The 24,315-nt window shown below is 44.2% G+C and overlaps 1 protein-coding gene across 1 annotated transcript in view; it reads right to left on the bottom strand.

The window, feature by feature from the left end:
- Positions 1-24,315, bottom strand: part of WDFY4 (WDFY family member 4) — a 228,012-nt gene that overhangs the window by 199,111 nt on the left and 4,586 nt on the right. The window contains exons 3-8 of the mRNA XM_074959629.1: positions 11,375-11,489; positions 10,618-10,721; positions 8,674-8,817; positions 5,948-6,137; positions 4,564-4,753; positions 833-993 (exon numbers count right to left, since the gene is read on the bottom strand). Of these exons, the coding sequence (XP_074815730.1) occupies positions 833-993; positions 4,564-4,753; positions 5,948-6,137; positions 8,674-8,817; positions 10,618-10,721; positions 11,375-11,489 (904 nt within the window). The remainder of the gene's footprint in view (positions 1-832; positions 994-4,563; positions 4,754-5,947; positions 6,138-8,673; positions 8,818-10,617; positions 10,722-11,374; positions 11,490-24,315) is intronic.

The following is a 24,315-nucleotide window of genomic DNA, read 5'->3' as shown; positions in this document are numbered from 1 at the left end:
TGAATGTTCTTACAATGTCAGCATTTTTTTACGAAAAATTGTTGGTTTGCTAAGTTTTCATCAAATTTTCCATGTATCCTTTAGGCCCCCCATCTTGCAAACACTTACACATCTGCATAAGTCCCCACTGCCTTAGAAATAAGAAAGTTTTCAAAAGTGATTTTTTTTAAACAGTCCCACTATGTGACGATGGTGGTAGAATAATCTGGGGTTTTTTTACATTTCTCATTGTAAAATGAGAATTTTTTTTTAATATAAGCACAGTTCATGTTTTTTTTAAAAAGAAATACTATAAATGATTTTGAACATTTATACGATATTTTGTCCATTTTCCAGCCAGGTGTACGGACTCTGTTATCCATGCCATGTGGGTTATGGCACCTCTCCATTGCAGCTGGCAGTGTGAATGGCAGCTTGTGTAGATGTACCCACACTAGCTGGACTCTAGTTAGCTTGCTAAAAATAAAAGTGAGGATGCAGTGCCCGGGTCTCAGCACTGGCTGCACAAGCATGTACGTACCCTGGCAGTGTCAGGCGGGCCTGTGCAACCCACGCTGAATCCCACATCACACAGTTCTCACTTCTATTTTTAGCAAACTAGCTGCCGTTAAACCAGACATGAGCTGCCATTCATACCCCGGGTCACAATGTAGATGTAACCTTAGTTAACTTTGGAATTTCCTGATTTGCATGTTTAAATTCTCCACCTTAGCACTGCAGGTGCACACATGCGATCATGTACATTTTCTTCTCTACCATGCACATGCTGTGCACAATGATTGCTCTTCCCATGCTAAGCCCACAGTAATATTTGTACGTGTATATACAGTACCAGAGGATTGTGTCTGTTCAAAATCAAAGTGCGGTAGCTGAGGATGTGTAACGTTGCCAGAAACTTTCAGTTCAGTTTTCCCACAGACTGTGAGGCAAGTTAGTATATCCAGCACCTCTTCGACATGGTGGTCTCCTTCACTGTGCGGAGATCCCTCCCATCTAAAAACAAAGAACGGGGTAGTCATATGCTTGTGGCTCAGTAATATTTAAAATAACCGGTCCTTTCACTAACACATTCGACAGGGACACCAGATACTGAAGTAACAATTTCTCACTTTTCTCCCTCCCCCAGATCCCTCCACCACAGTAATCTGTTATGCTTTCTGTTACACTGATTGGACGACTGATTGAACTGAATTGCTCTCCAGACAATCTTACAGTCTGACTAACTCCAAAGTTGGATCGGGGAAGAACTAAAAAACTGAACCAGATAATTAAAGGGCTGAGGTCAATAAGTGACTACAAAAGAGGAAAGAAACTAGCCAATGTTGAAATTAAGTCCCATTACATGTACCAGTAGAAGTGCGATCCACAGCACCAGCTGGAAAAAGGGAAATTTTTCACAAAATATATATCCCGATTTTTTGGGTCAAAATTAACAAATTTATAATTTAAAAAAAATCAAAATTTAGACTATTTCAGGCAGCTCTAGAGATCCAACCCAGAATGCTAGCCCTGTACTTAAAAATAAAATAAAAAAAGAAACACAATTAGCAAAATGCAAACCATGAACATATATAATTCTTTAGTTTCTACAAAACTGCCTGAGATTTACAGACCCATGGGCCCACTAGAAGGGGAAGACATTGTTTAATCTCAGATGTGTGCTATCCATATGGTATTAGACACATGGATAATGCATTGAAGTCTCTGTTAAGCCATAGGCTGGTTCCAAACATCTCCCAGATTTGCAGTAGCTTAGATCAAAGGGAGAAAGAGCAAGTGGTGAAAAGCAGTCAGCTATGTATCGTGTCGTTATGTCCAGTGCTCTTACGATTGAGACTAGTGCAATCTTTCTCCTCAAACCTATTTGTGTGCAGGTGTATGCCAGAACAAGCTATCATTAGGAATTAAAAAAGCCTCAGCGAATAAAAGACCATCTTTTCCTCCTCTAGGGTTTCCAATGGGGGTGATGGGGAGCTGGTTGTGACACTGGCAGGCCGGGTGGCAGCTCTTGCCGAGGCTGAACGCATTAGCTCAGAACAGACAAACTCATAGCTGGAGACCAGACCAGGTCACTTATGTATTAGTGTTGTGCAAAATAGGTATTGGTTTTATAAGAATGTATTTAGTGTTTAGGCTATAAGTGGCTGAATGTATTAATCTTATTTGTAATGTTTGTATGCCATTCTGTAAGGAAATATGTACGTTTTGCTTTATAACTTTGAAAATGTTTGCTCTAAATTTGTGAACTGAGATGGGAAGAGTGTTTTCCCCCTGCCTGTCCAAAAGAACTATCAAAATCAAACAGGTTATCAAGGAATATCGCAATACAAAGGCTGGCAGCTGTGGTGGAAACTACGCTGGATGGTACAGTCTGGAGGGACCCTCTTAACTTGAGGACTATAACTGTGGGAACAAGACTGCTCAGTGTTTTTGGGGAAACTGGTTCATGGTTATTCCACCAGCTATTGATGTAATAAACTCAGGGCCTTAATGAAGAAGGCAATAATGGTGGAAACAGCAGACAAAACTGCTTTGTGTTTTGACCCAAGATCAGAGGTGGGCAAATGATGGATTTTTCTGATTTTGTGGAAATTCTGAAGCAATTTTTTTTTTTGAGTAATATCCACGGAGCCCATTTGAAAAAAAAACTGTTTCAGGTTGAAAGAAACATTTCTTTCAATCTGAAACAAAAACGCTTGGCATCAATTTTGAGCCTTTAAAAAAAAATTTTAAATTCTAAAAAAAGAGAAAAATTTAAAAGAAAAATTCACCTTGAACTGAAAAATCAAAATGTATCATAAATGTTGATGACATTTTTATTTTTTTCAGAATTTTTTAAAAAATGTTTTATCCTGACTGAAACAATTTGGCAAAATCAACATTTGTGAACTGTTTTAGTGTTGCCAAATCTGCATTTTTCACCAAAAAAAGTTTTGGTCAAAAAATTTTGCCCAGCTCTACCCAGGGTAACCCGTGGGTCTTGTCCAGGTGTGAGCATATTAATCCTAGACATGCCCATTGGATTTACCTTTTTACTTAGAGATCTGCTCCATCAGGTGAAATGCTTCCTCTGGATAAAGACTTCACGACCAGGGGAGCCTTTCTAAGCAAAGTGGGTCCGGTTGAGGTCTCTCCTGATATTATCCGTATCCTAGTGTTTGATTAACAAAACCTGGCCTGTGTCTCAATTTAGGTAATTCCCTAATCTACCTCTAGATTAACTTCTTCAATTGGCACTTCCCCTTGTGGTTTCAATGGGAGAAGTTTTCAGAGTAGCAGCCGTGTTAGTCTGTATTCGCAAAAAGAAAAGGAGTACTTGTGGCACCTTAGAGACTAACAAATATATTTGAGCATAAGCTTTCGTGAGCTACAGCTCTCTTCATCGGATGCATTCAGTGGAAAATATAGTGGGGAGATTTTATATACACAGAGAACATGAAACAATGAGTGTTACCATACACACTGTAACGAGAGTGATCACTTAAGGTGAGCTATTACCAGCAGGAGAGTGGGGGGGGGGGGGGGTGAAGAAAACCTTTTGTAGTGATAATCAAGGTGGTCATTTCCAGCAGTTCACAAGAACGTCTGAGGAACAGTGGGGGATGGCGGGGGGATAAACATGGGGAAATAGTTTTACTTTGTGTAATGACCCATCCACTCCCAGTTTCTTTTCAAGCCTAAGTTAATTGTATCCAGTTTGCAAATTAATTCCAATTCAGCAGTGTCTCCTTGGAGTCTGTTTTTGAATTTTTTTTGTTGAAGTATTGCCACTTTTAGGTCTGTAATCGAGTGACCAGAGAGATTGAAGTGTTCTCCAACTGGTTTTTGAATGTTATAATTCTTGACGTCTGATTTGTGTTCATTTATTTTTTTACATAGACACTGTCCAGTTTGACCAATGTACGTGGCAGAGGGGCATTGCTGGCACATGATGGCATATATCACATAGGTAGATGTGCAGGTGAACGAGCCTCTGATAGTGTGGCTGATGTGATTAGGCCCTATGATGGTGTCCCCTGAATAGATATGCGGACACAGTTGGCAGCGGGCTTTGTTGCAAGGATAGGTTCCTGGGTTAGTGGTTCTGTTGTGTGGCGTGTGGTTGCTGGTGAGTATTTGCTTCAGGTTGGGGGGCTGTCTGTAGGCAAGGACTGGCCTGTCTCCCAAGATCTGTGAGACTGATGGGTCGTCCTTCAGGATAGGTTGTAAATCCTTGATGATGCGTTGGAGAGGTTTTAGTTGGGGGCTAAAGGTGATGGTTAGTGGCGTTCTGTTATTTTCTTTGTTGGGCCTGTCCTGTAGTAGGTGACTTCCGGGTACTCTTCCTGGAGAAGTTACGCTGTGGTTCTGCTCTTTAAACAGCATTGCGGTGTTGTTAGTGGTTTGCTAAATGTAACCCTTTGTTATCAGCAGCTTAGTGCTTCATCTGCCCACTATGTTCCCTGCATCTTTCTAAAATGCAATTGAAATTTTAAAACAAGCCATCATCACCTCTGAAAATTATATTTAATTAGACCCATGCTTTATCATCCCCTAGAAACCCAGTGAAAACTCCATACTCACCTAAGTAAAATTTTTACCAGGAGCTGGTATCCATCATTATTTTCAAACTCCAAAAGCAAAGCTGAGGAGATAGGATAGGAATCCTTCACAAAACACAGGATGATGCTAACTGCCTCACACATGTCAGAAGCCGGCAAGGTGTCAGCCAATTTGAATAGATTCTGAATGGCTATCTTAATGCAGTCCGCAGCTGTGAATAAATGAGGGCACATGTTTAGTACTGACAGCCTGATGTTACAAACAACTGCAAAATCACAGACAAAACGTAACAACATGCTTGAAATTACATTTCCCAATCAAACAGGGCAGTTAATTCCTCTTCTGGCTGGAGAAGAGATTTGGGGGAGGTGGGGGGGGGGGGAGAATACAGGAATACACTGCTAGCTTTAGTAACTAGAGTAAAAAAAAATTAAAAAAAAACAAAAACTTTCATTCCTCAACTCCTATTACATTTCTGTTTTTGACCCACAGAAACACAAGCAGCTTCATGAATATAAATCTGCCCCCAATTAAATCTGCATACTGTGAGTCCAGCCCTTTTAATACATGGTAAGTGGATGATGGACAATTAAATTATCTCGTATTAAGATCATTACATATACTCAGATAGAGATTAATAGTTTTGCACAATGAGGAGGAGGATACGTTTTGTTCTGAAGCTACCATTGGTGACTGGTCTTTTCCATTTAGTCTAGTAGCCCACCTTCCAAGTGTGGTCATGCTGGCAATTCTTAGACAACTCACCTGCTGTCAGGACTACCTCTTACTACACAAGGACCTGATCTTACAAGTGGTGTGAATGAAGAAACCATGTTTGGGCACTTTTGCATAAAAAATAAAACGCATTTACACCCTATGAGGAGGTTCTGATGGCAGGATGTTGATTATAAATTATCTGGATTGTTTTTTCTATTGCAGGGTGGAGATAAGTAATCTCTGCATTTTTTTAAAGATGAAAACACCCCTAATCTAATGGAAAATTCCCTCTAGGAAGAAGCCAAACTATCACTGGCAACCAGTCAGGATTCCCCAATGCACTAGGCGCTGCAGCTGACAAAATGTCAGCAAGGTGCCATGCAAATATCAGGAGAGCAATACTTAGAATGCTGGGGAACCCCAGAGACGCCAATTGGCTCTGGGTCACGTGATGTGTAACTCTTTAATGTATCTCTTGGCTTGGGTACTTTTGGTGGAAGTGGGACAGGACATGACATGCTGCTGCCTGTAACTTTCTGTTCTATGCATAAATAAAGGACTTCGGTTCCCACCAGCACTAAATTGAGTTCTAGTCTAGAAGTTCATGGAGGTACGTAGAAATGAAACCTAGCCAAGTGTGATTTTTCTTAGAGGAATTCATTCCACAGGTGCTCAGGAAAAAACAAACCTTGTAAGTACATGATGGCAGTTTTGGTCTGGGCCTTTGAAATTGTTCGAAGCACACGGCCTGTGGGTGCTTTCCATGAAAGGTTGCACTGGTCCCAGAGGGAAGCCGTTGCTATAATTAGAGACTGAAGCTCGGCAGCTGACAGAAGTTCCTCTAAACCTTGTTTCTCCCTGTACAAGTTGAGCATTGTCTGGAAAAGAAAATTGGTTGCAATGCAAATTAAATGCAGAATTTTGGGAAGCATATAAGGGCTCCACAGGCTTGAATATATCGGGTCAAATCTGACCCTATATTAGTGGATGCAGTTCTACTGAAAACAAAAGCAGCTGAATACTTTATGCTGTGTAACTAGTTACTGCTATGGCCCCTATCACCATAATATCAGAGCCTCTCCCAAGTATCTAACCATCAGAACAAGAAGATCTGTCTTCATTCCCAGCTTGCAGACATAACATGATTAGTTTATAGTTCAGGTGTGTAGGGGCCATGCAGGTGTAAAAATTGGAGGGAAAGATAAATTGATGGAATGAGATTTTCATTCACTTCTGTAACTGGCCACTTCCAGGGTCATTCTTATCTCTTGCAGCAGGGAGTTCCACAGCTTGGTCCCAGCTCCAGTGGAAGGTCAGTCTCCCACTATCACTGGTCTCTGCTAATTGGTTGACAGTGTCATTGTTCTGGTGGAACTCTCATAGGACCTCATGGCTGGAAGCAGAAGTGATCCTTCAAGAAATGTCTTCTGCCCAGTAGAACGTCTCCTTAGTTTTAATATGTAAATCTTTCCTGCACCTACACAATCCCTCGTTGCACCTTCAAATACCTAAGAATAGTGATCCCTGCCTTAATCACATTTAGTAAGGATCTCTGGCCCAATACTTAATACAGGATAGATGGCACCTTTCTATCTTCTCCCTGCCCTTGCTTGTAGCTTATATGCAGCTCACTGCTGGTTCTAAGCCAAGCACATAGCACGCCAAAGGCAGACACATAATAAATATCATGTATTACATTACAGGAGTTTCAAGGTACAGACCTGGTCTCCTCCCATTAGCTTCCATGGGAATTAAGGCCATTTGGCATTTTGCAGAACTAGGCCCTATTTTGCGGGCTGGTCAGAAGATATCACTCAGACCCCCTCACAATTGTCAGCATCGTCACGTGCTTTACTGTCACTTAGATTTCTAAACAGTATCTGAGATTTTCAAAGCAAACATTTACCTTCAGTGGGGGCTGTGTGTTTATGTTGGCATTGGAAATCTCAGCCAAGGGGGAAAATCAGCTGGGTAATTCAGTGTAACACAAAACTCTGGGCTAGCTTGTGCCGGCAACATACTACAGATACAATGAAGTACCACTCCAGAGGGAGCCTTTGGATTTCTCTTCTGGCCCATTGAGAAATTTTACTGCTCACACCCTTTAATCTGTCATGAAGGAGGGGTCCAAACTGTACTTATGGAAAATCCCTATTGAACTTGACAGTGATTAAACCAATAGGGCTCCATGGATATTACTCAAACTCTATAGAATCTGACAGACAGTGAGATCCTTTCTCTAGAGCTGTTAAGACAACATACAGAATGTCAAAGAACAATAGCCCTTGTTCTAGAATTCTATAGGATGGCTTAAAAATTCTATGGAAAGTTACCATTCTCTATTAAGTCCCATGGTCTTTTTCTTAATGACTGAATAGGCTGTTCAGGAATCCTTGCTTCTTCCCTATACTCTCTTTCACCACCTTAGTGAGCTCAGGCAACCAATGATTCCTGGAGGTGTGATTTCCAATCCTGGACTCCCACCAGATCAAAGCTACTCACATGCTACCCAACAGTTGTTGGATTTCATCCCCCCCTCAAATGCCTAGAATATGCTTCCCATGGGTTTCATGGTACAGCCATGCAGCCTTCTGAGTTCTGGGACAGCCAACAGTACACTTACACCACTGCAGTCAAAGGCAAACCTAAACGAGACTAAAACAGTGCCCTTTTTCAGGAAATGAGAGACAAGATGGGTGAGGTAATGTCTGTTATTGGACCAATTTCTTTTGGAGGATGAGACAGGGACAATCTCTAGTAGCTCAAAAGCTTGTCTCTGCCTCTTCCGCCAACAGAAGTTGGTCCAATTAAAGATATTACCTCACCCACCTTTTCTCTCTCATTTCCTAGGATCACCACAGCTACAACAACTCTGCAAACATTTTTTTTTTTTTTTTTTTTTTAGGAAACTCATGCAGCTTAACAAGCAGGCTCTGACACAGAGCTGCTCAGAACTTGTCATGCAGCACATTTCCCAAGGAGAAATGTGGCTTCAGCCAAAGCAACGTTTTTCCCAGGAATGGGTCAATTCTGATGAAAAACTTTGGATTTTCCTATGGGAAATGTCAGCATGAAGACTCGTTTTGAGCTGATAAGTAGGAACACATTTTTGTTTCAACTTAAAAATGTCACATTCCTTTTAAAAAACAAAACAAACTGACATTTTAAGTCAAAATGTTGATTCAAAAGAAAAATGTTTGTTTCCAGCTGGTTCAAAACATAGGAAAACTGAAACTTTTGGACAGAAAAGTTTCAAGCTAGTATTGGAAAGAACAGCACAATCCAAGCATGTCCGGCTTAGCATGATAAACTGATTCTAACTCCATCCCAAAGTCTGAGTGAGCACCAGCATCCATTCCTCTTCCAGGGTCCCTGAGCACTCAAAACCAAGGAGCACTAAAGGGGATCCCTTACCTGAACAAACATCTCCTGAACTTGCTTGTCCTCCTCCCTTGTCTCTCCATCACTGGCTTTCCCCAAAGGAAAGGTGAAGAAAAGGTACAGGCACTGCATCAGAGCGACTGGGAGGCCGGATTTGATGATGTTCCACAGCGTCCCCTGAATACAGAAAACAACGTCACATACAATGACTATTCTACTTCTCCCTGAGTATCTATCCATTTACCCTGCGGCCTTGGGACTCCTGCATCCTATCCCTACTGTCACTTGAAAGTCCTAGACAGTGTGCAGCATAGTGACAAGGTCATGTAGCTGGGCAGTACCTGGTAGGGGGCAGCAGGCATCCTTACAGGACCTCCTACAGCCCACGTTCTGTGTTTATGGCTCCTCCGAGCCGAGATACCAGTGGTTCTCAAACTTTTGTACTGGTGACCCTTTTCACATAGCAAGCATCTGAGTGCGACCCCCCTTATAAATTAAAAACATTTAAAAAATATATTTAACACCATTATAAATGCTGAAGGCAAAGCGGGGTTTGGGGTGGAGGCTGACAGCTCGTGACCCCCCCATGTAATAACCTCACGACCTCCTGAGGGGTCCCGACCCCCAGTTTGAGAACCCCTACTGTACAGACACCTGAAATGTCCTGCACTAGGAAGTCTGTAGTGGAGTCATGCCAGGGATCCAACCGTCAGTCTGACAGGCAGCTCATATCAGTGTCTGCCTCATCTTTAGCCACTGGGAACAGACTATAGCAACTGAGATCTGTGATGCTAAGCTGGGAGCAGCATGTATGCAGTTTAGCAAAGGGCTGTGATGACTGCATGTTTGCAGTCTGCTGAGTCATTGCACATACATTTTAGGAAGAGCATGATTAAAAGTAACAGGCAACCTTTCCAAGAGACTTGACTTTTCTGGCACTAATGAATTAATTTCCTCCCTTCTCCAACAAGGCCTTGTACTAACTAATCAACTGCAGGAATGAGGACGTAACAGTGAGGCTGCTTTGGCTTACAGGGAAGGGATCAGAAACAAGCTAAATAGAGGAGGGGGTGGGTAGTGTACAAAGCTTAGAGACATCTTGTGCTAGATGAAATATCAAACTTTTAAACTCTATGAAGAGCACAAATCGCACTGCAACTATCACACTGTGCCTCTACCAATAAATCAGCCTAAAGGGCCTCTCTCAGTTACGTAGATAATGTTCTTGAACGGCTGTGTGTAAGATTTAGTTTCATATATTTGGATGAAAAGAAACCTGTCTGTGCTGCATGGACATCAACTGTCACATGGCTCTTTTCATAGGAAACAGGGTTTGCAATGTTTCAGAGTAGCAGCCGTGTTAGTCTGTATTCACAAAAAGAAAAGGAGGACTTGTGGCACCTTAGAGACTAACACATTTATTTGAGCATAAGCTTTGGTGAGCTACAGCTCACTTCATTGGATGCAATGGAACCCTGGGCCAGATTTTCTCCCTCCCCCCTTGTTGTGCAGTGCTGCTCCACTCCAGAGGTGGCTGCATTCCAGTGCTGCTGTATGTAGACAGCTTGCAAAGTGCTTTAGGATTCTTCAGGGTGAAAGGGTGCAGATTCCAAGCATGTCAGCAGCAGATCACTAGTTCCCTGCTCAGGTCTCCCCTAGGTGTATAGCTTGGAATAATAAAGCAGGACTGAAGCCAATTCAGGGGAACTGAGCAAAAACAGCTGCCTGACAGGCAGAGTGGGGCAGAACTCCCCTGTCTTCGCTGAAGGCCAGTTTGTAACCCACACTGGGCATCTTATCTTTGATTTTATGCTTGGAATAACGTTTTGATATAAACTCTGACATTAATGCTCAAGGATAAAGCCTTGGAGACAATACTCACTTACTGAAAACTGGGGGTTTTGTTATTGGAGCGGCTGCCTCACTCCTCTAGCTCCCAGGCCTTTACAGGGAGAAGGTGCTTTTGCTTTCTCTTACCGAGTCAATCTGTGAGAGGAGGTACACCGATCTCAGAAGCACGCAGCCATCTTCCTCTTCCCCTTTCAGCTGCAGCAACCGCGCCACGGCCAGCCGAGCGTCCTCTATCATAACAGTAGACTTCAATTCCATTAAGGAAGCTGACAGCATTGTACTGAGCAACTCTTAGTGCACTGGGTGAAACTAGCAAAGCTACATTAACTAAGGGCCTGACCCAAAGCCCACTGATGTCAGTGGAAGGACTTTAATAGGCTTTGGATGGGGCACCAAGTGAGCAGTTAGGTAATGCTAATTAGTTGGTTGGTGGAGTTTACAAACTCCCCTGGCAATGCCAATGTAGTTCATAAGCTCTGCCAGCCAAATAGTTCAAGGAATTTACAATGGTCAACGGGAAAGCAATGCAAGGCTCATGATCTTTTGTTTTTATTTTTAAGAAAGAACAAACATTTAAGAAATAAAATGTGAAGAGTTATTACAATGGTCCCCAGGTAAATCAAAAACCAGGGAATGCAGATGGTTCAAAGCAAGTTAACTTGGCACAGTTGGAGCCAGGGCCACAGCTGGTGTAACTCTGTGATGCTCCATTGAAGTCAATGCCAGTTTAAACCAGCTGAAGATCCGGCTTAGTATTTTCTATTGTTGTTTCCCGGCCCTTCCTTAAATGCATAGCATAATACATTACAGCTGATGGTTAAATTTGGATCACAAAACACACAGGATTGAGCACATCCCAGGCCATGTGCCCTCTGGCTATTACCTGCAGGTTTGCCGTTTAGCTTCTTCTTGATTTCTTTGGTCAGAAGTTTGGAAACCTCACTTGCTAAAAACTGAACGTTGGGGAAAGAGACTATCCCGCCAGACTCTTCCCAGGCCTGAAATACAGAAAACGGGAGCAACTGTTTAGGTGTTGCTGATGCAGGATGTCTGTGTGGCTGGAGAAGCACTTGAGCGCAGTGGGCAGAGCTGAAATTGGCCAAACCAAAGGTTTTTAGCCAGTCCCACCAGGATAATTCCTCAAGCAACATTTGCCAGACTCAAACTGCAGGAGTCTGAAGTTAGAAACAAGGTCCAAGAAGATACTTTGAATAATGTAAGGAACCGGTGATCGTGTGCATACACCACTTCTCCCTACCAGATAGAACTGGAATTGCTTAACTATGTCTCATAGGTCCTGTACTGCTCACTGCCAATGGTATCTGTAATTGTGTTGAGTAGCACCCAAAACGCACTAGCCATTTTCCAAACACATAAGACACATTCCCTGCCCTGGGGAGCTTACATTTAGAACTGTTTGAAAAATTTTGAACAAAACATTTTCCTATTGGAAAATGGTATTTCAGTTAAGTCTTCCAAAAGAAGAGAGAGAGACTTTGGTGGAATTTTCCATCGAGAAAATCTAAATAAAACCTTTTTGGTCCGTCAAAGTCCTAGGCACCGTATCAGCTCAGGCACAAACAAACCACAGAGGGATCCAGGACTACAACTCCCATGAGGCACTGCAGCAGGGCAGATTGACTCAGAGATAATGTTCACCCAAAACAAAATGTTTCAGGTTGACAGACTGAAATGTTTTGAGTCAAGAACATCAACATTTTGTTTGGATTGAAACCAGCAAAACTCAACATTTCCAGATCAAAAATTTTTTGGAAGGTTTCAACATTTCAACCCTGTCCCAATTTGGGATGAAAACAAATGCTGAAATATCAGAATTTCCTGCAGGATGGAAATGCCGTTTTTCAACCAGCTCTACTTACAGTCTACAAGGAAACAAAACAAAGGGTGGGGAAAGGCACAGGCCAACCATTCTCCTCTGGCTCATTAGGTAGTAGACTGTGCTTTTGGACTGGGAGCTTGAGTTCCAGGTCCCTTATGTCTATGAAGTTCAGAGGTCATAGTAGGCCAGCATAGCGGCAATTGAAATTCCTAGCTGGGTAGGGTTTAGCTACAATAATGTAAAACTAGAGGGGTACACGCTTCAATTCAGCTGAGCCACATGCCCTGCTGAGCCCTCACTCCCAGTGTGGACAGTTCCCTCACTCACCACTCTCGTCAGAAAATTTTACTGGAAGTCAGGCTTTTCCAGTTTTCCCAATTCTCACCAAAATCAATAGGGTTCTTCCCACTGATGCCTAGAACTTACCACTTCACACTGGAACCCGTGCAGGATATCATCAAACAACTACAACCCATAGTCAATGGGGACCCCACTCTGAAAGAAATCTTTCCTGAACCCGCTCTTCTGGCCTTCAAACAACCCCCCAACCTCACAAAGCTCCTCATCAGAAGCAAGCTCCCAACACAACAACTCAAAGTGGCACCAGAATCTGCCAGAACAACAGATGCAAAACCTGCAGACTTATCTCTAGTGCTACAATGACCAACATCAACCACAACATGCCTTTCAAGAGATCCATGGGTCCTACACATGCATGTGGTGTATCTCATCCAGTGCACTAAATGCCCCAACAACTATGTGGGTGAAACCAGACAATCACTATGTTCTCGAATGAACTCACACAGGGAAGAGACAAAAACACCACATCACCTGTGGGTGAACACTTACTACTGCATCATTCAAAACCTTGTTTGCTTCAGGTTCTAGTTTTTTAGTAGCCAGAGCCTCACAGTGTATCTTGCAATGCGTGAATTTAACGTAGGGAGCAATGCCGAGTACTTTCCCTATGAAGCCCTTCGTGGGACCCACCATCACAGCTCCACCATCAGTACACATGCCAATGCAATTAGACCTTGACAGGCCATCTGCTCTGAAGAATTCATTCACAAGACTGAAGATGTCTTCTCCCATAGTTTGCCCGTCTATTCATTTGCAGAACGGCATATCTTTCAGAATTTCCTCCTCATAGCAATACCTAACACACACAATGAACTGAGCCAAATTCCCAATATCAGTGCTCTCACCAAGTTGTTTGGCAAACTTTGTTTAACTCTAGTCAAAAGTTTCAATTTGATAGCTTCAGAAAGTTAATTGATCCACTAGCTCACTGTATCCCATAACAAAGGAATAGTTTTCAAAGTTTCACCATATCTATCTTCATGCACAATTTGACACATCTTTACCGCAGCTGGTAATACTAATACCTCACCAATGGTATGCAGCTTCATCCACTTAGCAATCAAATATGCTACTTCCAGGGATGCTTTCGGAGCTTTTAATGGCAACTCACTTGTTTTTTCATCATGTCTCTTTGACCACTCAATAATTTAGCATGGCTTTTGAAAAAAATTATCTTATTTGCATGTTCAGAATGTTTTGTAATTGTAGGGGGGAGGATGTAAGCAGGGTATGAATGAATTCTCCCCTAACAGCTAGCTGGGAAAGGGAGAGACTTCAGGAGCAAACTGTATTTACATGAACCCACCTACTCTGCATAGATATCCATCAGATGTCGCTCAAAGTGATCAAGTGGCTGGTGCTTGGTTACAAATCACTTTAATATTGAATGCAGGGGTAGTGAAATGCTGTTATCGATGTTGTTGTCTTTATTGTATGAATAAAGGGGAGCAGAACTGCGCTTAACCTGTCCCAAATGAGGGGGTCACCCTCATCTGAAAGGACCTCATTAAGCCAGGGGCTCGAATGCCAGAGCCATGTGAAAGTACAAGGGCTGGACAGAGGTATCCCAACCAGGAGATGTGGACTCTCCCTAAGGGTCCCACATCTGGTTTAACCTGTTCCTCCCCATTGCTCAACAATCAAGCTATATAGGCTCCATTAGGAGTCTTTTTGTTATTTTAAGTGCTTAAAAGAGTTGACAATCACTTGTCGTGGGACAGCATCTCTGCCCAGCCTCAGAGCTGAAAATCACTAAGAGGTGGGTGGAATTTCAAGGGTCTGACCTGCAGAGGTCACAGCAGAGACGCAGGTGGCAGAAGGTGACCAGTGAGTGGAAAAGTGGCTAGCAGGGCAGCTGGCAAAGAGGAACCATAGCTGGCAGGGCAGCCATCTACAGCAAGTGCTCAGATAGCAGAGCAAGCACAGTGCCTTCTTCTCCAAGTGGGAGGTGAACGCATACAGCTGCACCTCTGAACTCTGCGTCCTCACTGACCAAGGACAACCACTGTGAGTGCGGTCTGGTGAGGGAGCAGAGAGGGGCACAGTAAAGGAACTTTTGGTTGTAAAACTCAAGAACATGAGGCAGAAGACACTGCCCCACACACACTGGAGTGGGTGTCCTGCTCACAGTTTTATGTTTATGAATCCTGCTTGTGGCATTTCCCCTAATTATGGTCTGGTGACTTCCCTTCTCTCATTAAAAGTTTCTTTTCTACATTCAGACTCTGTACTTGCGAGTGGGGAAGTATTTCCTCTCAGAGGAGCCCGGGGAGGGGTGTAATTTTCCCAGGTTACTGGGTGGGGGCTCGAGCCTGTTCTGTATTTTATTGTTGAAGAGGAACCCCTAGATATTGAACCCAGCCCTGGTTGCTGCCGGCTCCACCTGGCAGAAGCATCACAATCATAATGTATCATCTGTGTTCTGACAGTTTAATGCTGTCATTTGCTAATAACTCAAAACGCAAAACACATAGCTGTCATTGCTCATGCTTGACAAGAGTCCATGAGAATCCCAGTTTTATATATTTATCTTGATATTTTCTTAAGTTAAAAATTAAGGTTCTTTAATATAACTTTTCACAGCAGACTCACTAGCGCTAAGACTTGTTGAAGGTTCACATACAAGTTCAGCTGCATTACCCTCCATATCAGCGGGTTGTTGGTTTTTTGTTTGTTTGTTTGTTAACTTTTATTGGAGTAACGTTAGTATCTGATGAGGAATCAGAAACACTGCAACATTTACTATTACCATCCACAACCAACTTAACCATTTTGTTTGAAAAAGATCAAACTAACCTTTAGGAATACGTACATAAACCGCGCAGTCGATACTGACTATCCCTAGAGTCTTTGCTTGGCACTTTTTATGGCACCAAAATCTGTGCATTGCTGTAGAGCCCTGTGTGGGAATACGTTTTAAATCCTGCTCCGCAAAGAACATTGCCCCGGCCAGCAGTCGCCGCTCTCCAGCCACCCGGCTCTGAAGGCAGTGCCGCCACCAGCAGCACTGCAGAAGTAAGGGTGGCAAGATGGCGCTAGTAAGTCTGCTGTGAAAAGTGATATTAACAACGTTTCTTTGTGCCCTCCCACAGAGAGCCTCTTGCGCCCCCGTTTGCATACCACTGCCTTAGAATATGTGCTAACTACTTATGCTAAAACTATCTGTTTGATCTCGTACTTATCTGTGACACTGGGTACCTTTCCCACACCGGAAGAAGAGCCCCTCTGTAGCTCAAAAGCTTGTCTCTCTCACCAACAGAAGTTGGTCCAATAAAAGATATTACCTCACCCACCTTGTCTCTCTAGAACGTTCCCTGGAATTTTGGAACTGATCAGATGCGGTTTTCAAGAGAGTTATCACATTACAGACAGTCAGAGAAATGCCACTGAGTTGAGCACAGGGCCTTATTTCACTCAGCTGACAAACTGATTCTTTGGTACAACTTAAATCTGACTAAAGGAAATATTTCAACACTTCAGAAATCAACTAATGACAACAGACACTCACAGCCCAGGGTCTGCAACCACTCCACAAAGCATGGCAAGCACCTCTGAGCCAGTGTATTCTCTCACATTTACAGATGCGGGGGTGAGCGAGGAAAAGACACACCACAGAGAATACATAACCTGCCCAAGGCTGGACAGTGAGTTCAGCTGGCAACAAAACCCAGAAGCCTTGATCTCCCATTCCCTGGTCTGGTTGTTAGATAGTGTGGCTTAGTGAACAGAGCACTGGAGTAGGACTCAGAAAACCTGGGTTCTATTTCCAGGCCTGCTGGGTCACCATAGGCAAATCGCTGTGCCTCAATTTTCCCATCGGTACAATGGAGCGAAGGATACCAGGTATTATTATTAAATCTTTTTTTCATCAAAATTGTGGAGGGAAGAAGTGCCATTTTGTGGGCTTCTTTATTTATTAATTTTACCCATTATAAATGGCTGCTCAATGGCTGGTTTTCCATTGTGCTGACCAAGTAGATCATTTACCATTTTTATTCACATAACGGGTTTCCTAACTGGGTCTTATAGAACTGTTTCTTCTCCAGAGCGTCAAAAACAATCTGGACTAAAGCCTTTGCACCAAACCAATGGTTCTGGGGCAGATGGTGCTACTTTCACTCACAATAAATAGTACCCCACCCTGACCTATTATTTAACATTTCTATTGCAATAGTGACCAACAGCCAGGTGTGATGAAGTGGGAATGTTCTTAATGTTTTCTCTGAATACTGTGTGGGTGCCTCAGTTTCCCCTATACATTTATTAAGTATCTAAGTGGTAGGATAAGGGTTTGTGATTGTTGCAGAGCCCTAGAGGGCCAGTGTGATGCTGTCAGCACAGAGAATGGCCAACACCCTGTCTCCTGGCAACTGATGGCCTGGGCCCCTCCCCAAGGTGCCAACAGAAGGTGTTGGAGAACAAAGAGATCAGGTGGCCTCCTGGCCTGGGAAACAGACAAAGGCCAGAGGAGGGGCTGGAGGGGGCTTCAGTTTGGAGCTGGCTGGGGAAACGGAGGGAGGCCCAGCACCGGGGGCTGGGTTTCCTACCCCCCAAGATGGACCTGACTGAGGGGTCCTGTTTTCTGTACCTACAAGCTCTGTTTTGGACTGTATTCCTGTCGTCTAATAAACCTTCTGTTTTACTGGCTGGCTGAGAGTCATGGTGAATCTCAGGAAGTAGGGGGTACAGGGCCCTGACTCCCCCACACTCCATGACACCAGGTTGGGGCCCCATTGTGCTAGCTGTACAAACATATAGTGCATGCCCCAAAGAGTTTGCAGTCTAAAAAATAAGACCTAAGGGCTGCATGATACAAACAAGTGAATGAGACAAGGTAACAAAAATACCAGGACATCTGCAATTCCTATCCAGTTAGGAACAGACATTGCAAACTCCTATGCAATATGAGTAAGCGTATGGCAATCTGCCTCTGTTTCCTAGGTCCCAGTCTTTATCTGCAGTGTAACCCACTGACTGCAAAGCCATTGTTTTCACCAAACAGAGGTTCTCTGAGCACAGAGCTTCAGCATACCTGCAAGTGAAATGTGCAGAAGGCAATGCAGGGAGACAGTCCAGGGTTCTCCTCCTGCTTCACTGGAAGAGAAATTCCTCTGTATCTAAGTACATTATAAGTTGTACTGACTTTGTACATCCTTGCTACAAATGAGCAGAGAGTGTGATTGCATTGTGCCCCTACCAATTCAATTTTTAACCCAATCGATAATATATATATAAAATGTGTGTGTGTGTATATAAGTGTCAAGCCAACTTAAAATAATGTTCTTGTAACTGAGAACCTGTGTTGTAGATATTTGGTCATATACTGCTTCACCACTGCCCTTGCATGTGACACAGGGGTTTGTAGTGGTGGGCATCATTCAGCTGGGCAAATGGAACTGCAAGAAATCCATGGGGGCCCTTATTGAGATCCAATGAAGTGAGCTGTAGCTCACGAAAGCTTATGCTCAAATAAATTGGTTAGTCTCTAAGGTGCCACAAGTACTCCTTTTCTTTTTGCGAATACAGACTAACACGGCTGTTACTCTGAAACCTGAGATGTAATGGTTGTCTCTATGCTGCGTACCCTTGCCACTTCAGGGTAAAACAGGAATAGATCTCCAATCTTCCTGCTCTGAAAGCACAAGCCCCTACCACTTAGGAGAAGACTCACTAGCCACTAGCAGAATAGGGCCCAGGACACAAAGCTGTGCAGTTCCATTGGGATCCAGCAATGGTACACCCACAGCTTCATCATAACACAGTACTAGTGCAAAAACCTTGCTGAAAGGCCACCATGCTCCCAATGTATACTCCAGGAGAGGAGTTGGATTCAATGGCTAAACATGGGCCACTCTCCCAACTCTGGATATTCTGTCTCCCCAGACCCAGTGGTGAGCAGGTGTCATGCCCAACTTGCTCCCAGACTTGAAGGTCAAACCGACTCCCCTCCTTTACTGGTGACTCATATAACAAACCTCAGCCTGAGCTCTCTCGCCAACCCAGAATATTCCTCAGGTTTCTTTCCTAGGACACCTCCCTGTCTCTGTGGCATCTGCCATGCCCAGCTCTCTGATCTTGCTAGCGCAAACAAGCTGCACCTGCCTCAGTGAGTCAACAAAATGCACTCGGCGGTTTTACACAGGGTTCTAACTCTACTAACAAGGTAGTTCAACAGAGGAGCCTTGGTTTCCTATGCAAGATCATAGACCTTGTCACACTTCCATTGGGGAGGACTTAATGTTCCTCTGGAGCATCAGCTCCTGCCCAGTGCTGGACGGCAGGATAGGAGATCTTGGCCGGATCAAAGGCCAACCGTATAATAAATCAATAACTCCAATGCTCTCAATAGCATGAAGAGCCACAGGAGAAGCTGTGGGGGTCACGCTGCCCTGCCCTGGGTGTGAGTCACATGCACAATGTTCCCACTAACCCCATCAGACCGTGGGCCCGGATGACTCATGGAGCCCTTGTGCTCCGCCTGTGAAGCAACCATCCCCTCCTCCTGCCTACAGCCGCGGGAAACAGAACCAAAACTCTGCTTAAGTGCAAAGGTTCCAAACGTGTAATGGCCATGGAGTGATGCACAGAGAAAGGGAAAAGCAAAGAGGGGGAGGAAGGTACTGCAAAGGGCAGTCATCTTAATTAGAACGAGCAACTGGGGCTTACAAGCCCCCAGGCCACCTCCCGTGGCTGAAAATCTTACAACATACACAAACTGAGCTAGGATTTTGGTCCCCAAGTACAGGCCAGGGAGGGAGGGAGGATTTCACAAGAAAGGAGAAAAAGACCACATGGTAAAAATCCTGATTCTCTTTAGAGTTAAAGGGCTCAATTCTCTGTGATGCAAATCTGCAGAGTTCTAGGTCATCTGGCCCAGAATGCTCACAGTGTGCAAAGTTCTGCTGATTCATCCCAGGGAACTGGGAAAACCCTTCACTGAAAACACTGTAATGAACCTATGGCCCAAGGAGTTCACGGCTCCCTCTCTGGATTGCAGCGTAGCCATTCAAGGTTCTTAGGAATTTAAAGTTCACTATCAGTGGGCAGTAGTGAGTTCTGGGAATTCACTTTCCACCCGCAGTCATACTAGGATGTGTGTGGAAAGCAAACGCACAAGGGGTGTGAATATGTCCAAGGAGACCTTGTTTATAAATGCGACTGTCTCTGCACTTCTGTGCGTGCATCATGGGGAAGAGAAACCCTTCCTCCTAGGTGTGCTAAAGATCATTTTTTTCTTCATAGTGGTAGATAAAAAAAAAAAAACATGACTTCCTGCCTTTCTGCATAGCTCTAAATCCTTAGATTTCTAGCTTTGGGTGGACACTCAAAAGAACTTCTGCAACAGCAAGCTGAATGTCTAACATCCTCAATCCTTTGAAAGTTTCACTCCAAAAAAAATCCCTTCCGTAGAAGTAATACTGAATAGCAAAGAAGATTTTCCGAAGCTACTATATATAGTCACTACTGGCTAACTCCAGTTTATTTCTTGTTGATTGATTGGGCTGTGAACTCCTGAATAAGGCTGTGTGAAATACTGGCAACTTGATACGTTTTGGGGTCCCTTCCAGGCCTACATTACTCTGATTGCTTGGTGTCTGAAGCTTTTGTGTTTCATTGCAACTTTGTGTTTTTCCTCCCTATCAGTCACAAGAAACTTGCAATGTTTTGCTCCAAAATAGCATCAGTTTGGAGTAACTGTTTTTACACATGGAAGTGAGTCCATCTTGGGTGAAACCCTCAAGGTTTAAAATTCTGGATTTCAAAATTTCCTTGAGACAAATCCAACTTTGCATTGAAGTGTTGGGGAAAAAAATTTTTCACTACTGCTGAGACACTGCCTAAACCGTCCTGAGATGGCCTAAAGGGACCCGTGAGGGAGCTTTTACAGAACAATTTCACTTCCACAGGTCTCTGGTGGTAGAATCAGGACTCCCCTCCCCACAGAACCCATGAGGAATTACACTTGCTGACCAGGGGCCAGATCGCAACTGCCCCGTGTGGCCCCTTATAGCCAGCTAGGCTGGTGCACTAGGACCGGAGGATAAGCAAGTACCCCACAACCTCCCCTAGGGAAAATCCTTGGTCCACTCCTAGAGCCAGCTCCACGAGCTCTGCGCTGCCAGCATTCTGGGATGGGGACGGGGCTGGGAGTGGTGGATCAAGCCAGGAGGCAGAATGGCGGGACATGCACCCCAGTGATTTCTACACCCTTATGGTAGTCCAGAGGGGCCACTTCAGAGGTCAGGGATGCCCTAACCCATGCCAGGGCCAAACCAGTCCCCAGTCCCTAAGAGTAAGGGTTGCGCAACCAGCTTTTAGGGCCCAATCCTCTAAATTTACTACCACGAGGAGTCTCGTGAAACGACAGAGCCTCCTCGTCCTCGCAGGGGACAGGGTGATGTGGGTGCCTGGGTGGGATTGGGCCCTTGCCTTCTAGAGAAGAGCAGCAGCCTCTCCCTGTCCTCTCCACTCTGCTGCCTCAACAGCCTGCCTTTAGGGGTATGTCTACACTGCAGTCATGAGGTGCAATTGCAGCCAGTGTAGACATACCCACGCGAGCATTAATCTAGCTAGCTTAGGGGCCAGAGCAGCAAAGCCAAAGCAGCTTCACTTCTGATTTCTTTCCCTTCCAACAGAGATGGTTTCTCCTTCCCTTAACAAGCCTGGATTCCTGGGTGCGTGCCAGCCCAGGCCAGATACTGACTGTGGGCTGTGGCTGGCCAAGCCTACCTAAGGAGTGGGCGTCCCCTAATTCAATCGGAGCGCAAAGGGGGAACCCAGAGAGAAGCGCAGCTAGCGAAGGGAGAACAGAAACTCAGAGTAAGGTTGCGCCCTCTGCAAGGGTTGTGTGTCGCTGTTGCACTGTTCCAGGTAATGGATGGGGAGGGGACCACAACATGGCACAGTGCAACAGTGTTTAAAAAGCACATGGGCCCTGTTGACAGAAACCGGCCGAGCCGATAAGCGCCTGAGTCAAAGTAGAGTGTCTTTTAAAGGTCAAGGCTGAAATTCTGGCCCCCTGGAAGTCCGTCAGAATTTTGCCATTGACTCAGAGGGGTAAGGGTTTCCCCCGACACATACAGAGTCTGTTCAATGCTTGTACGCAGGAGGAGGCAGGTTCCTGAACTTGAGACAGTCACACTTGTATGTGAACAAATCCCCAGGGGAAGGAGAAAGTGGCAGCTGAGTGAGGCTTTCACTTTTCACCTGATAGAACATTAACCAGGCCTTTGTACTACAGAAACACACAGGCGCAGTGGGGGAAGCTGCAGGTTTAAAACACTCAGGCTCACCAGCAGCAACTCTTCAAGTCGCAACGGGATCGGACAGGCCGTTGGCTGGTTAAGCAGTACAAAAAAGGAGTGATGGATGAACACAAAGTGTTTGCTCATTCGTTCATTGGGTCAGATCATTCATGGCTTCTGAGAGTTCAGATGGCTGCCGTTTTACTGGTGAAATATCAGCCAAACCTGAAAAAGTCATGGATTTTACCACAAGCAACTATTTCTCTGAAAACATGGACTAGAAAGGATGTTACTGATTAGCTGTCATGGGCCATGTTGTACCTGACAGGCACAGGCCTGAGTTAGGGAATGGGCAGAACTGGAGGTGGGGGAGCTTAGGTGTGGATTTCACAGTCCTTCCCGGAGCACAGAATCAGAGCAATGCAGGGCTGGAAGGGACCCAAAAAGTCATCAAGGCCAGGTCCCTTCGCAGAGGCAGGGCCAAATAAACCTGGACCATCCCTGACAGGTGTTTGTCCAGCCTGTTCTTAACAGCCTCCAATGAAGGGGATTCCACAATTTCCTTGGTAGCCTGTTCCAGAGCTCAACTACCCTTACAGTTAGAAAGTTTCTCCTAATATCTAACCTAAAACTCCCTTGCTGCAGATGAAGCCCATTACTTGTTGTCCTAACTTCAGTGGACAAGGAGAACCACTGATCACCATCCTCTTTATAACAGCCCTTAACATGTTTGAAAACTTATCAGGTCCCCCCTCAGTCTTCTTTTCTTGGGACTAAATACGGCCAATTTTTTTAACCTCTCTCTACACGTTCGGTTTTCTAAACCTTTTACCATTTGTGTGGCTCTCCTCTGGACTCTCCAATTTGTCCACATCTTTCCTAAAATGTGGCACCCAGAACTGGACACAGCACTCCAGTGGGGACCCCACCAATGCTGAGTAAAACAGGACAATTACCTCCCATGTCTTACATACAGCACTCCTGTTAATACAGTGGTTCTCAAACTTTTGTACTGGTGACCCTTTTCACATAGCAAGCCTCTGAGTGTGACCCCCCTTATAAATTAAAACCACTTTTTAATATATTTAACACCATTGTAAATGCTGGAGGCAAAGAGGGGTTTAGGCTGACAGCTCGCGACCCCCTCCCCCCTGTAATAACCTCGTGACCCCGCGGGGTCCCAACCCCCAGTTTGAGAACCCCTGTGTTAGTACATCCCAGAGTGATATTAGCCTTTTTTGTAGCTGCATCACATTGTTGATTCACATTTCATTTTTGATGCACTAGACCCCCCAGATCCACCTAACCAGTTATTCCCCATTTTGTAGTTGTGCATTTGATTTTTCCTTCCTATGTGAAGTACTTTGCACTTGTCTTTATTGAATTTCAGCTCATTGATTTCAGACCAATTCTCTAATTTGTCAAGGTGGTTTTGAATTCCAATCCTGTCCTCCAAAGTGCTTGCAACCCCTCCCAACTTGGTGTAATCTGCGAATTTTATAAACATACTCCCCACTCCATTATCCAAATGGATTAACAAAACTATTTAATAGTACTGGACCCAGGACCAACCCCTGAGGGACCCCATTACATACACCCTCCCAGTTTGACAATAAACCATTGATAACTACTGTTTGAATATGCAAAAAGAAAAGGAGTACTTGTGGCACCTTAGAGACGAACAAATTTATTTGAGCATAAGCTTTTGTGAGCTAAAGCTCACTTCATCAGATGCATTCAGTGGAAAATACAGTGGGGAGATTTATATACATAGAGAACACGAAACAATGGGTATTACTATACACACTGTAACGAGAGTGATCACTTAAGATGAGCTATTACCAGCAGGATAGCGGGGGGAAGAAAACCTTTTGTAGTGATAATCAAGATGAGCCATTTCTAGCAGTTGACAAGAATGTCTGAGGAACGGGGGGGGAGGAATAAACATGGGGAGATAATTTTACTTTGTGTAATGACCCATCCACTCCCAGTCTCTATTCAAGCCTAAGTTAATTGTATCCAGTTTCCAATTCAGCAGTCTCTCCTTGGAGTCTGTTTTTGAAGGTTTTTTGTTGAAGAATTGCAACTTTTAGGTCTATAATCGAGTGACCAGAGAGATTGAAGTGTTCTCCAACTGGTTTTTGAATGTTATAATTCTTGATGTCGGATTTGTGTCCATTTATTCTTTTACGTAGACACTGTCCAGTTTGACCAACGTACATGGCAGAGGGGCATTGCTGGCACATGATGACATATATCACATTGGTAGATGTGCAGGTGAACGAGCCTCTGATAGTGTGGCTGATGCGATAAGGCCCTATGATGGTGTCCCCTGAATAGATATGTGGGCACAGTTGGCAACGGGCTTTGTCGCAGGGA

Source organism: Natator depressus, chromosome 7 (genome assembly GCF_965152275.1).
Source record: "Natator depressus isolate rNatDep1 chromosome 7, rNatDep2.hap1, whole genome shotgun sequence".
NCBI lineage: Eukaryota > Metazoa > Chordata > Testudines > Cheloniidae > Natator > Natator depressus.
This window is presented reverse-complemented; position numbering and strand designations above follow the sequence as displayed.